This window comes from Gastrolobium bilobum, unplaced genomic scaffold (assembly GCF_033153095.1).
Source record: "Gastrolobium bilobum isolate Gb01-03AN ecotype WA unplaced genomic scaffold, APGP_CSIRO_Gbil_v1 utg5492, whole genome shotgun sequence".
Lineage (NCBI taxonomy): Eukaryota > Viridiplantae > Streptophyta > Magnoliopsida > Fabales > Fabaceae > Gastrolobium > Gastrolobium bilobum.
Window position 1 is genome coordinate 137,524 of NW_026897747.1, and position 15,056 is coordinate 152,579.

The window sequence follows — 15,056 nt, forward strand, 5'->3', positions numbered from 1 at the left end:
AAGTGAGGGAGATGACCCCAATGCGATATATTGGGTGCCTATAGAGGCAAAAGTGATGGAGGAGTCTTCCAACGTTAAACACTTTGGTGTCTAACGTTCGGATGTCGATCTGACATGCAGGAACTGTGGTAACACTATTATTGCAAGCTGTTTAGGGCTGAGATGGCTTGGACCTTCAAGGTTGGATTTGTCCAGTTGGGTTGGCCGAAACAAAATTTATACAAGTGTCTCTTGGACAAAATTCATTCAAGTGAACTAATCTTACAACGAGCAAATAAGAGCATCAATCGTAATTTAATTTATTAAATTCAACATAAATATACTATTACTTATTTAGATGAGAGAAAATTATTCTATACATTTTTTTCCAGCTTGTTTATCTCAATAGTTTCGAGAATACCTCATTTTCATTGCAATTATTTTTACTTAATCATATGTCTTTTAGGGAACAAGGGTGCGTTCTTTTCCTTTTAAAATAAATGTCAGTTTTAGTTTGTTTTAACTTATTTTTCATTTAAAAAAATAATTTTTTTATAATTTTTACTAATTTTTCTTTTGTCTTTTGATATATTTATTAAGTAAAATAAAAAAATATTATTAAAATGATAGGGTAATATAGTTAAATAAAATGATATTTTTTACTTCGTATGCTTGATTTAGGAATGATAATTATTTTTAAATGAGAAAAAAATTAACTGAACTGGAAGATAGCTAAAACAAACTAATTATATGATGGGGACTCCTTTTTATACGGTTAATTAATTATTTTTAATGTAGTGAAACAAGTAGCTCATGAAGTTATGATTGTTTAAGGATTCTGCTGATGACTGTGCTTCTTCCACTTCCATGCTCCCACTGAACCCCAGTGTGGTCAACCCAATTTAATGGAAGTCACTGGAGAATTTAGTTCTTTATTCTAGCATTTAAATTTCCTCTTGAGGATATATGCACAAACTCTAGCAAATTAAGTGGATTCAGATGCAGAGCTATCAGTTATGATTGGTGGAGCCCGTTACTCCAAAACAACTGGTGTATGTTATTTAGTGATTAATATAAATTTCATTACTCTTTATAAATTATTTCTGACTAAATATTATTTTAATAGTGACCAAGTAATGAATTGTAACTATAAGTTATTAATGATTAATATTATTTTATCAAAGTATGTATGTCACAAATATTTTATCATTTAATACAAATGAATAATGAATAATTTCAATTTCTCACTAGATTGTAACTAATTATGTAAAATTTAAAAGATATAAAAAAGTATTACAACAAAAAATTAACTTTGTCATTAATATTATAATCATAACAACAAAAGTTGTCTATTAGTTTCCATTACCAATGACAAATTGTTATATCATTAATGATTTAAAGCTTTCGTTTCTTTTATGTCATCCAAAAATATTAATTTCCACTAGAGCATTTTATTATGTTAACTAGGAAGTAAAAAATCAATAATAAAATTATTATTATTCACAATAATTTTTTTTTTTAAATTATTATGTGATTTCATTAATTTAGTTATAATTTTAAATTTAATACATTTTATGTGAAATGTGATTTCATTATTGTGCATGATAAAATTAATTAATGATATAATAATGTCCTTTGCGAAAGACCATGGTGGTGGCTAGAGGTGGCAAAGTGGGCGGCCCGCCTCACCCCGCCATCAACCCGCCAAAAAATAAGTCAGCCCGCCTCGCCTTGCTTTTGAAAATGGGCTCAAAAACTTAGCCCGCCTCGTCCCGTTTGGCGGGTTGGCCCACCAGCCCGAACCTATTTTACACTGACCCGTCTTGGTCCGCTTATGCCCGCCATCAACCCGCAAAAAAATGAGCCCGCCCCGTCCCGTCCCGCTTTTGAGATGAGTTGAAAAACTCAGCCCGCCCCGTTTAGCGGGTTGGACGGGTTGGCCCGTCGAGCCGAGTCCGTTTTGCCGACTCTAGTGGTGGCGTGGCGTCCATCGCCGCCGGAGTGCAATTCGGGTGGGCTTTACAGCTATCCCTTCTCACCCCTTACGTCCAGCTCCTCGGTATCCCTCATCAATGGGACGCTTTTATCTGGCTCTGCGGCCCTATTTCCGGCATGCTTGTCCAGCCCATCGTTGGCTACCACAGCAACCGTTGCACCTTCCGCTTCGGCTGTCGTCGTCCTTTTATCGCCGCCGGCTCCCTCGCCGTCGCAATTGCCGTTATCCTCATCGGCTGACTTCGGTCACATGTTCGGCAACTCACGCATGCATCCGATTGTTCTCACATTGAAGAAAGTTGAAAATAAAATTCAAGAAGAAAAGCTGATCAAGTGTGATCTATCCTCAGATACAACCCAAAAGACTAGTAAAATTAACACAATTGAATAGGGTTTTGTGAATTTTAATTTACAATACAACCATTAAATAATTTAACATTATTGCAAAGACTACGTATAATTTTTGTTTTTGGAGACAGACTATGTATATATTAAGCAGATAGATAGTGCTTAGGCATGCAGAAATAAATTAATATTTTTAAAATTACTGGTGGATTTAATGAATGCTATTTATGCCTCACTAATTTATGTATATATTAAGGAGATAGATAGTGCTTAGGCATGCAGCAATAAATTAATATTTTTAAAATTACTAGTGGAATTAATGACTGCTATTTATGCCTCATTAATTTATGTATATATTACGAAGATATATAGTGCTTAGGTTGCATCCGTCTCTTAATTCACATCAATCACTGCTATTTATGCCTCATTAATGACTTAAATATTTTTTTTATGTAATAATTTGTCAGAAATATTAAATATCAATTATTAGTAGTGTTTAAAAACCCGGCCCGACCATCGACTCAGCTGAGATCAGGGGTCACGGGTTCGATTAGGGGGTCACGGGATCACTTCGCTGACCCGGTTCTATACACTAAAAAAATATAAATATATATCCTATATGAAAAATTCAAAAAAATCAAACCACCAATCATTAAAGATTCAAAATATACTTAATATAATTCAACCAATTACATCTACAAGTCAATATTCACAACTTAATCAAAGTATAAAACACATATTCCAATGGAGTTAATGAAAAGTTATGTCATCAAATTTAAATTCAGACTCTTCTTGTCCTTCTCATGCACTACAACAGTATATGAAAGAAAAATTTTTACCCAATAAAAAATAGCAGAGGAGAGACGGCGACACTACAAATTAATAGTGGGGAGAGAAGAGCCACCAAGATTGAGGAGATCACCGGATCAGGGACTAAATCTAGGCAGCAGCGAGTTTTTGTTTTGTGTAAAGAACCAATTCACCCAAAAACTTAAGCTGGTGGGTTAGGACTTTTTAATAGTTTATACTATTCTCTAACATTTTATTTTGTTTTTTTACACATCAAACGACGTTATTTTGTGTATAATTTTTTTTTAAAAAAAATGTAATGACCCTTTTGTCCCCTCTTACCCGGAAGTCACGAGTTCAATCGGAAGGTTAAAGGGATCAACGTGTAAGTATGATCTAACTACTAATCCGAACCCTCAGAGAGAGAGGGTCAGTGACCCGACGGGATCGACCCTGGGGTAGGCGGGGTTTTAAAACACTGATTATTAGTGATGATAAGTAATTGATAACTAATATTACAAAAAAAAAATATTAGTGACTACAAATTGATTTTGTCATTGATATTATGTTATGTTAGTGACAATTATAAAAATTATATAATAATTTCTCTTATTAATAACAAATTATTCATCAACTATGTTGGGAGACATAATCTTTCCGAGCACAATCCCTCACTTGATTAAGTATTTTTGCAAACTTCTTTCAATGTGGGTTTACGAACTCAGTGTATTTAACTTGCTGGTTAAACATGTTTCAATTAGCTAACTCTTTGATTAGTTCATTAATTAACCAATTAAAAACTTATTATTGTTCTTTTTTTAGAAATATTTTAACTTTTTTTAAGTTCTCTTTTTCAATAATAAAAACATTTTTAGCCAAAATGTTCAAATATAGTCCAAAACTTTAAATAAATTTTTATTTTTAAAAAAGGAGAAAAACAAAAAACGAACTGGCAGGTTAACCCATAAACCTATGTGCTAAGTCAAATAGAGCCCATTTTGACATTTTCTGTGACGCGTTCAAGACAATAGCCAACACGGTTTGAGACGTTTATTATCAAGTCGTTAAGGAATGGACCGATGCAGATTGGGTTGGTCCGTTACTCACCTCACAGCGGTCTCGAATTCTTAAAAAGGAAATAAATTAGAATCATGACAAAGCCTATCTTGAGAGTTTTTTTCTTGAAAATTGCTCACCTCACATATTCGTTCGTTCTAATTTGGCTTATGCCATATAATATTTTAAATCTCATAATTATCTTAAAACTTAATCGTAAATTATAACAATTCTTAACTTAAATTAATATCTTTTCATAACATGTCTTAGTTTTAATTTCTTATTTTTAAAATTTTATAACAATTAATATTGAGTCCGTCCATTTCAGTCACCGTCATGACTGAATTAAATTTAGGTAAAACAAATTAGCTAAATCAAAATAGGGAGATATTATACTTATTATACTTTTCTCTTATTATCTTTTATTATTAAATTTTAACTATTAATTTTTGACAATTTAACGGTTATAATTTATTAAAAAATAATTAATTAGTAAATATGATCCAATAAATTGTAACTATTAAATTAACAGAAATTAACAATTAAAATATAATAAAAAATAATCAGGGGTGTATTGGATTGATATTTCAAAAGATTTTAATGGATTATTTTTAGAAAAAAAAATCCATTAGGAGGCGTTTGGTTAAAGGATTTGGTTGAGATTGATAGGGAAATGAGAAATGAGCATCTAAGCTAACCATGTTTGGTGAAGGTTTTCTCACACTTACCCACTTAAATCAGTTTCCTGCATAATCAAGTTGCATATGTTTTCTCTCCATTTAGCCGGCGAAAGTTATCCTATTTGAGGGTGATATTGATAAAAAGCCGCCTAAATGCTCAGACTGGATTCTAAACAAAAGACGAGTGTACCCTCGCTGAGTGTGGCCTTTCCTAATATGTAGCCCCAGCTTTCCTTAATTTGGTAACTACACTTGCATCTCTTGGCACCACAGAGCCAAGCAGTATATAAGAACCTGCAGTGGTGTTCAGCTTATCCTTTGTTGCAATGATATCCTTAAGCAAAATGGGTATTCCATGCAAGCCTGAAAGAGACCCTGGTGCCTTAGCCTTTCTCTCTTGGTCAGCTGTGTCTGCTTGTGCTAGTGCATTTGGGTTCACCTCCAACACCCCTTTAAGAACTTGGTTTTGGGTTTGTATTTGTTTGAGGTAGAACTCAACTAGTTGCCTAGAAGTTAATTGGTTTCTTAGGAAAGCAAGTTGGAGATCATGCACGGTTGCCTCCTCTATTGAGAACCCCATAGCCGAGGAAGTTGATCTCAAACAAGAGAATGTGACTATAATCATTGGCGGACCCACTTGCGGGCAAATGCCCGCGAGTGCGGTCATAAATTTTTTGATTTTAATTTTTTTTTTTTTTTTTTGTAGATTGTTATTTGTCTCTTGATTCAATATATATATTAGGAGTAAATAATTTTTTAAGTCCCTAACAAAAAACATGATTCTCAATTTAGTCCTTTACAAAAAAAAATTAGTCTCGAGGTCCTTAAAAAATTTAAAGTAGATCAATTTAATTAAAATCGTGGTCCATCACAAATTCAAAAAAGACCTACACTAGTCCCACAGAAAGACCAAAGTGGGTCCATAGGGATCAGGTGACTAATTTTTTTTTTATAATGGACTAAAGTGAGGACCAAATTTTTTTTAGGGACCAAAAAGGATATTTATTCTTATATTAGTTAGCAACGTAACAACGTACGAAGATGATTAAAACAACGCAACAACGCACATTGATTAGAAAGAAAACTTATTCTTCCTCCCTTGTCACGTACTCATTTCCACGTTCTCTTCATCCTTTGTTTCCTTTTTTATTTTTATAAAAAGAGATGATTGATTGTAGGTCTGACATTCTCAAATAAGTTAATATCTAGAGACGAGACCTTCACTGTGATTTTGTTTTACTTCTGTATAGGTAGTGTTAACTTTTTTATTCACCACTATAAAATAGAAGGGATAGGTTATTCTACTTACCATTTTTTTGCCTACCTCTACCTACCACCCTCCAACACCGTTAGATCAGAATCTTAACTAACATTTATCTTTTTCTCTCTTCTTGAGATTTTGATCTAACGGTATTGGAGAGTGGTAGGCAAAAGTAGGCAGAAAAATGTTAGGTAAAATAACATATCCCAAAATAGAATGATGATGTATGGATGTACTGGAGTATATTCTCATATTTGTTTTGAAGGATTGATAAGATTTAGGGGGAAAATAATTGGTCAAACTATTGTCTGCAGCTTGTTATGGAAGCAACTAGATTATGAGCGGGTTCAAGCGTTGATTTAAACTTTTACATAAAAAAAAAAATTCTGGGGCAGCCCGCCACTGATTGTGCGGACATAAATTTTTTTTCCTGGGTCCGCCACTGACTATAATGACCAGAAAATAGAATCGGAAAAAAGTCAAAGAGAAACCCCCTTGAGCAAGGGTAGGATGCCTGATTGTTATTTTTTGAAAAGCAAGGTTATTTTGGTAAAAATACTTTTTTTCCCATCTATATTTAACCAAAAGCCAAACATAGACTTTACAAAAGTTACCTAATTTCCCCGGTAAATTTTTTTCCAACCAAACAACTATTTTTACATTTTTCTACCAAACTCACTTTCCAACAATTTCCATAATAATCACATTTTTCTATGATTCATAAAAATTTCTCTTCAACCAAACGCCCCCTTAGTATTCAATTTGAATTTTAAAAGATTGAAAAAAGTAACGTAGTATTCGATTAGAATTTTAAAGAATTATTTTAGAGTCCGTCCGAACCCGTTGGTATTCAATCAGAATTTTAAATAACGGGAAAACAATTTGTGGTAGTCAAAAATCTAACGATTTTAATGAATTTTCTATTGGTGTGAATTTTGTGAGACTTTTTAGCGAGAAATATAAATAAGATGCCTCTCTTACAATCTCACCCTAACTCCAAAGATTGTTGAGATTTTTCTATTGTAGTGTCTTCTTCTTCCTTTGGTGGGTTGACCTGCTCAAAATCAGGTTCCACCATAGGAGCTTCGTCAAAGATCAAAAACAACGAATTTTTTTAGCGATTTTAATCACAAAAAAACCCAGAAAAAACAAACAACAAAATTTTATTATAATCCATCTCAAAAAATCGTAGATTGTATTTTTAGAGCTTTTGTAAGTTTAAAAAATAATTTTTCAAGATATGGATCGTGATTTTTCTTGGCACAAAAATATTTAATTTTTATATTAAAAACAATGGGAAAACAATAGAGGGAACAAAAACCCTCAAACCAAATTTTATTTTACATAAATTAAACAATATCAATTTAAAGAAAGATGTAAACTTTTTCTATATTTCGTAATAATACATTGATGAACCAAATTCCTTCGCTATAGAAAACGATTTCAAATAATTTTTGTGTCAATAGATAACTAAAGACTTATTTTTCAATAGCCCCAAAGCAATTTAAGTTCTCAACGTATCGGTTGAAAATAATTTGGAAATTTTTCTAAACTTTGATGTAATAAAATCCAAATTCAAAATTTTCTTAGAATACTCAATGAGAACGTGAATATGATATATGGTAAGAAAACTCTCATCACGTAGAACAAAAATCCCAAAGTTTTCAAGATCAATTGCAAAAAAATTCGAACGAAATTTTATCATGAATTTTAGGTTTTATATGCAAATTTAGAATTATTTTAATAAATAAAAAAATTGAGTTTTATAATCATATATGCATAGCTCTGGCCTCTGATACCAAATGAAGAAAATAATTTTTAACTCATTAGTCAAACTCAAGAGCAAGAATAAGAAAATGTTAATGCATGGAGGACTAGTATAACTTTAGACATGTGGAGTTGTTGCTTAGTAATTTTGAATGTTTTTAAATAAATATATTATATTTTACTGATTGAGAAAATTATATTATGTTTTACTTTTTTTTTACTAATATCATTGTATTTCTTTGTTTTTTTATTGACTCTTGTAAATTTGAATGTTTGATAAAAATTCATATATTTTTTTAAAATCTTATAAATTCATATTGTCCTTTCAAATCTTATAAATTATATTAAAATCATTTAAAACCTAATTTTATGAAGTCTTAATTGTAAAAAAAGATCTTTTAGAAAATTCTTTAAAGTCCCTCCAATTCTAAATAATCTTTAAAAATTGGGGTAGAATATTGTAACAATCAATTAGTATTACTACCAATATTACCAGAGACGGATCCAAGTACATGAGAAGGGGGCAAGTGCCCACCCTTGAAATATGATCTGAAAATACAAAAATACCCTTCTTTTAAAATTCTAGTTTTTACAATTTAATTTCGGGGTAGGATATTACAACAACCAATTAAGGTTACTACCAATGTTACTATCAATCAATTTCACCGTTAGATCGTTTATATTGATCCAACGGTTATATTTATTTCTATCTTTGCATGGTTATGATTTCTCATATTTAATACTTTATATTTATTTTCACCTTTGTGTGGTTATGATTTCGCATATTTAATGCTTTTACATTAAATATATGGATCATAATCATACAAAGATGGAAATAAATATAATCGTTGGATCAACATAATCGATCTAGCGGTCGATCTAACGGTGAAATTGATTGGTAGTAACCTTAGTTGGTTGTCACGATATCATACCCCTCTAATTTCCCTTCTTCTATTTTATTTTCCAGTGAGTTTTTTTTTCTCCTCCACCTTCATTATCCAAATCTAACAGCAGAGAGCTCTATTCCAGACCCATCATTTGCATCTACACACTGATTCATCTCCTCTCAAGCCTCAAATACCCGTTATTGGAAGTTGGAACATTTGCTTCTTCCTGCATGATCGGTCCAGTTGAGTCGCATTCCATCCAGATCTAAATTTAAACCAGACCCAGCCAACCGACAACTGCTTGCAAGTTGCATTCCAGACAAGATCTAGATCTATATGTACTTGAACTTATTGAGTGTCCACCCTTCGTTAATTTTCTAAATTCGCCACTGAATGTTACTACCAATGAATTTCACTGGTAGATCGATTATGTTGATCCAACGGTTATATTTATTTCCATCTTTGTTTGATTATAATTTTTCATATTTAATGTGAAAACATTAAATATGAAAAATCATAATCATACAAAGGTGAAAATAAATATAAAATATTAAATATAAAGAATCATAATAAAAATAAATATAAAATATTAAATATAAAGAATCATAATAAAAATAAATATAACCGTTATCTAAAATTATTTGATAATAACATTATTATTTGATTGTTATAATATCTCCCCCTTTCAAATCTTTTTAAAATGCTAATGCAATACATCTTAATATAACATGATCCCTCACAATATTTGGTGGAATGTAGACTATGTTTAATAATCCAATCCATGAGCAATGTAAACTTGTAAAAAAAAAAGAAATTATTAAAAGAAAAAGAAGAAGACAGTAACAAAGTGAGGTTAACCGAGTAACGAAAGAGGTAGGAAAGTCTGAAGTATAAGCATAGAAGAAAACTTAGGATTTTAGTTTGGTGTCGGGATCCAACACAGAACAATACGATGATGAGGCTTTTGATGGTTTTTGGTGTTATGTTGTTGATCCACTTTTGTCGTGCTGAGCCATTCTCTGTGGATGGGAAGGTGTTAGTGCTCGACGAATCCAACTTCGATTCCGCCATATCCTCCTTCGATCACATCTTGGTTGACTTTTACGCTCCATGGTGTGGCCACTGCAAGCGTCTCTCTCCCGAGGTACCTACCTTATCTTTCTTCTCTTCTCATTCATTCCTCTCATGGATGTTTTCAAAGTTTTGATTTTGATCTGAAGCCCTCTTAGAAAAAGTAATTTTTTTTATTTGGTTCCAAAATGTGGGTTTCATGTATTTTTATTGGGTATACATGATTTGGTGCTGGTTGTTTCAACATGATCTTATTTTTGATATACTATATTTAATGCATCTCATAAGATTGATTTATTTTATTTTATTTTTGTGGGGTGTTATTGATGCACTTTGGGAGTTGGATCCATGGTTATCACTGCTTATTCCTATTAAATTTGAACTTTGTCAAGGGTTACTGAGATAGAAATAGACTTGTAAGTTGTAATTCTACATTGCTATTCATGTTTAATATTACTTGATAGGAGATTCCCGAGTAGCATTTATGTTTCATTTTGTGTCAGGATAAAAGCTGTGATTTTCTGCTTGCAGTTAGATGCAGCCGCGCCTGTACTTGCAGCCTTGAAGGAACCCATTATCATAGCAAAAGTGGATGCAGACAAGCATACCAGCCTTGCAAAAAAATATGATGTTGAGTATGTTTCTGTGGCCTTGTATATTACTTGTTAAAATCATCTTTATTTCTTACTAAGATGTAAGTGTTGCATTTTGGGGTTTAGAAATTAAGGATAAAAATGCTTTTATTACTGGAAACGAACTTATTCAAAACTTCTATTCTGTGGTGTAGTGCGTATCCAACAATTATGCTGTTTAATCATGGCGTCCCCTCAGAATACCGCGGACCAAGGAAAGCAGATTTACTTGTTCGTTATCTAAAGAAATTTGCTGCTTCTGATGTTGCCATTCTTGATTCAGATTCTGCTGTGAATACGTTTGTTGAAGAAGCTAGCACTTTTTTTCCAATATATATAGGTTTTGGGTTGAACAATTCAGTGATAGAAAAGTTAGCCATAAAATATAAGAAAAATGCATGGTTTTCTGTGGCAAAGGATTTTTCAGAGGATCTCATGGTATTGTATGACTTTGATAAGATTCCTGCACTGGTTTCCCTCAATCCAGTATACAATGAGCGGAACACATTCTATGGCCCCTTTGAAGGTTAGTTCGTACATAGATAATTGACTACACTTAACAGCTATATATTTTACTTACCAGTTTGTCCATCTCACTTACTTGAAATGCCTTTTTGTTGATTTTGACATACCCAGGAATGTGTGCTGGCATATGCTACTTTGATAGTGAAATGGTGGTTGATTTTGTTTTGTATTTTTTTTATTACAAAAGAAGAAAGTTTAGTTGATTTGCTTAGTATAGTATTTTCTTTAAGTAGGGGCTTATTAGGTGGTGCGTGCTGTTTTATGAAGCTTATTCTGGCAAACATGCTTGATGGACCGAGACATGTTGATATATGTCAAAGATCAACTCTCCCAAAAGCTTAAGCTATTAGGTAGAGAGCCAAGAATGATTTTTATGTCTCTAATACACCCCCTCACATAAGATTGTTGGGCTCAAAGCATAGACAATGGAAAGACTCATTTAACCTAATGCTGAAATCTGACTTCATTATGAATAATGGGGATGACATAGATCAAACTCTTGACCACTTAGTCAAAGAGGCAACAGTTTGTCAGAAACCAACTCTACTAATAGCTAAATCTAATAGGTAGCGTCCTAAGAATGATTTTTATATCTCGAAGACTCTTAACAATATATATTGCGACTGTGCTGACTTCACTCTTTTATTTGTCAAACCTTATTTAGATGTGGGGAAGTGTCTCTATTGAACGAAATATAAGTGTCAATCTAGTGTTTATAATCATTAGTAGCCAATCTACTATGTACAATCATTTCTAACCAATTTTTAAATACTTGATTTGGAATCTTATGAGTGAGAGTTTAGCCGTCAGTCTCACTGGTTCTTTCTGAAAGTTAAGGTTAGGCTTTTTTTTTTTTTTTTTTTTTTTTTTTGTGGAATGCAGAAATTAGCAGTCTTGATGTCATCTTTTATTGCATTTTAAGATAGCTTGGAAGCTTTGGAGTACTCTTTTTACTAATTTTGGTTTTGTCTGGATATTTTGGAGTACTTCCTTAGACTAGAATGGTAGTGGAATATGTTTATCTTTGCAACTTATATGGGAGGGGGTGACTTTTATGGCTTCCCTATATACTTCTACTCTTGGTTTTTTTTAGGAGGTTTCTTTGGCCTAGACCCAACTATCTTATAAATCAAACAGGGTATGACAATATTACATATGGAACTTGACTGAAGCTGAAATTTAAGGCTAAGCTTAACATATAATAGGTTCATCTGAAATGCCTTTCTTGTTTCAGGGTAGTAGGTTTGAGAACTCAAATAGTTCAGTGATGGTTTGTTTACTTCTAAATAAAATCTCAGCTTGAATGCCAATTATTAATCTAGAATGCTTTTCTTGCTTCACTAGAAGTTACTATGGTGTTGTGAGCTTATCAATACTTCTTGAATTATACTGTAATATATTTTCTTTTTTCTTCTCACATTGTGTTATGTTGGAATATATTCACTTTTGTTCATATACTCTTTACATGTTTTAACTTTGATATATCATTACAGAAATTTTTTGATGAGTTTTTTTTTTTATTTTTACCCCATGAAGCAGAGGAATTTTTGGAAGATTTTGTAAAACAAAACCTGATTCCTTTAGCTGTGCCTGTATCCCATGACACACTTAAGTTGATGAAAGCTGATGGTAGGAAAATAGTTTTGACAATTGTTGAGGATGAAGACGAAGAAAGATCACGGGAACTGATTAAGTTATTGAAAGCTGCTGCATCTGCAAATCGGGACTTAATATTTGGTTATGTTGGAGTTAAACAGCTGGAAGAATTTGCTGAAAATTTTGATATTGGGACTAAACTACCAAAAATGGTCGTTTGGAATAAAAGTGATGATTACCTTACAGTAAGTCAATGATTTTTTCTTGAAAAAAGTTATTTTAGTTTATCCTAATTGTAGTTCTCTTATTGCTCTCTGTCTTTTTTTACATGTCTGGCTTCAGGTTTAATTTCTTTTTTTCCTTATTCTGATACTCCTCCATTGCATGTCTTATTCTTTTCAATTTGGATCTATATGTATATACTTGTGTATTTTCGAGATGACTGTTGCAGAAGAAGAAAAATGTCATATTCTGGCATTCATTTCACATGAGTAGGCATCTATGATTATATATGCATAGGGTACACCAGCATTCTAGTGTGGAAGTGAGGATTTAGATACCCTGGTATTAAATACCTGGAGTTTAAGATCTTGATGATTGGTGTAGCTATTAAACTTTGTTTATTTATATAGCTGGTATCCTGAAGAATGAAATTTTGGATTTCCAGATATCACACATTCCCATAACCCCAGGATTCCAGACATTGGTTATGGGTGAGGATCTGTGAGCATACCAAATGCCTCCATAATGTTTACTACTTTTAATCTGCATCTCCTTTGATCGTCAGTTCGAGGATTGCTTTGTGATATTTGACCTCGAATCCATGTAACTATAGGATCTTCTTTTTGAAGGTAGATGGTGTAGATGGGATTTTCCACGTTTTTGTCATTTTTAAAAATAAAATAAAATTTCAAGACCACCAAACTTGGGGTTTGTTCATAAGATTTCCTAGTATAGACATATCCAGCCGTGTGGGAAGTGCATCAATCTTTGTTATATGCACATAATGGTCATAACCTATTTGGACAAGTGATTATTAGAAAATTTGTTCTAACAAATTGAACCTCTGCTCCTCATCTTATCTTTCTTCCTCTCAAGGCTTTTGTCTATATCTCAAGGAATCGTATGTTGTCAATTTAATTGTCATTTGGAGCTTTTATCAAATCTCAACTACAAGTCTTCATTGTTATGTCCTTGTCACTTCCTAACAGTGACGCAGTCGTGTCAGAAATTTTTCCATATTCTATGTTTTCCTTATAACCTATACACCGTGCTTATCGGTTGTAAAGGATTAAAATGCATTTGTTCATGGTATATTGTCAATGTCAGTTTCATTTCGAACTTTCAGATACATCATTTTACCCTTTAACTAATTCACTTGATTAGTTGACTTCCAAGTGCTGTGACTATCATGATAACATGGATGGTTTATATCAAGACATATTAAATTAAATCTGCTGATTGTTGTTTTACATTTGTACTTAAATTTCCACAATGTGGGAAGCCAATACCCTTTTTTTTTATATAATTTTCAGGTTGATGGTTTAGAAAGCATTGAAGGGGAGGATCAGGCAACACTAATCACTAAATTTCTGGAAGGATACAAGGAAGGAAGAACCATAAAGAAATCATTTAGTGGGCCTTCACTGATGCGATTTATCAATAGATCTTTTGACATTAGAATGGTGTACATCGGTGTTTTTGTGGTCGCAGTGTTGATGCTTATTCAGACCTTCAGTAAAGGAGGTGATGATTACCATAGAGTACCAAATCAAGATCAAGTTGATCATGCAACCAGCTCTGTTTCGGAAGTTGAAAGCAAAGAGTATAAAGCAGGAGACAAGGAAGACTGAATTAACGCATATAATGATCATCAAAATGTGAGAAAATAGTTAGCTTTAGAATTACCATACCTATTGGTATGTGTAAATATTTAGATTTTGTGTATTTCCATAATTTTGAGTACTGTCCAAACTCTTGCCTTCTAATTGACACGTTTTCTTTAGTTATTTCTTTACATTAAAAGGCTTATTTGTTATTTCAAAGATTACAGTGATAAGATTGTTAACTTTATTATTATTTGTATACTTCCTTCTGAAGTTATTGCAGATAAGTTATCTGTAGTAAGCTCAATACGACGTCGTTTTGGGACAGAAATCATAATATTTTTGTAATTTTAATTTATTTTAGGGTTATTATAGTCTTTATAATTATTTTTTTAATCTTTTAATTTTAAAACGACGTCGTTTTAGGAGTAAATGCAGATAACTTATTTGTAGTAATTGCAGAAATATTTTTTGTATAATTATTTATTTAACTTGTCGGTATGGATAGGTCATCCTCCTTGTTAGAATTGAACAATGCCAATATGAATAGACATAGATAATCTCCAAATATAGAGAGTAAAACCTACTTTTCATCCTTCGCAATTATACCTTTTCACCGAAAGTTATCAATGTAGTCATCACTTAAT

At 32.3% G+C, this 15,056-nt stretch overlaps 1 protein-coding gene and 1 pseudogene across 2 annotated transcripts; one reads left to right on the forward strand and one right to left on the reverse strand.

The window, feature by feature from the left end:
• Positions 1 to 2,004: 2,004 nt before the first annotated feature.
• LOC133309811 (probable amidase At4g34880) lies at positions 2,005 to 5,469 on the reverse strand (annotated as a pseudogene).
• Positions 5,470 to 9,610: 4,141 nt separating this feature from the next.
• On the forward strand, positions 9,611 to 14,632 carry LOC133309798 (protein disulfide-isomerase 5-2). Of its 2 annotated transcripts, none has more exons than XM_061510625.1 (5): positions 9,611 to 9,903; positions 10,362 to 10,465; positions 10,618 to 10,988; positions 12,524 to 12,828; positions 14,119 to 14,632. In XM_061510625.1, exons 1-5 carry the CDS (start codon positions 9,712 to 9,714, stop codon positions 14,434 to 14,436), a joined length of 1,290 nt encoding a protein of 429 aa, XP_061366609.1. In that variant the 5' UTR covers positions 9,611 to 9,711; the 3' UTR covers positions 14,437 to 14,632. The 2 variants fall into 2 exon arrangements, with proteins under 2 accessions (XP_061366609.1, XP_061366611.1); XM_061510627.1 differs by having other exon boundaries at positions 12,527 to 12,828.
• The last annotated feature ends 424 nt before the right edge of the window (positions 14,633 to 15,056 follow it).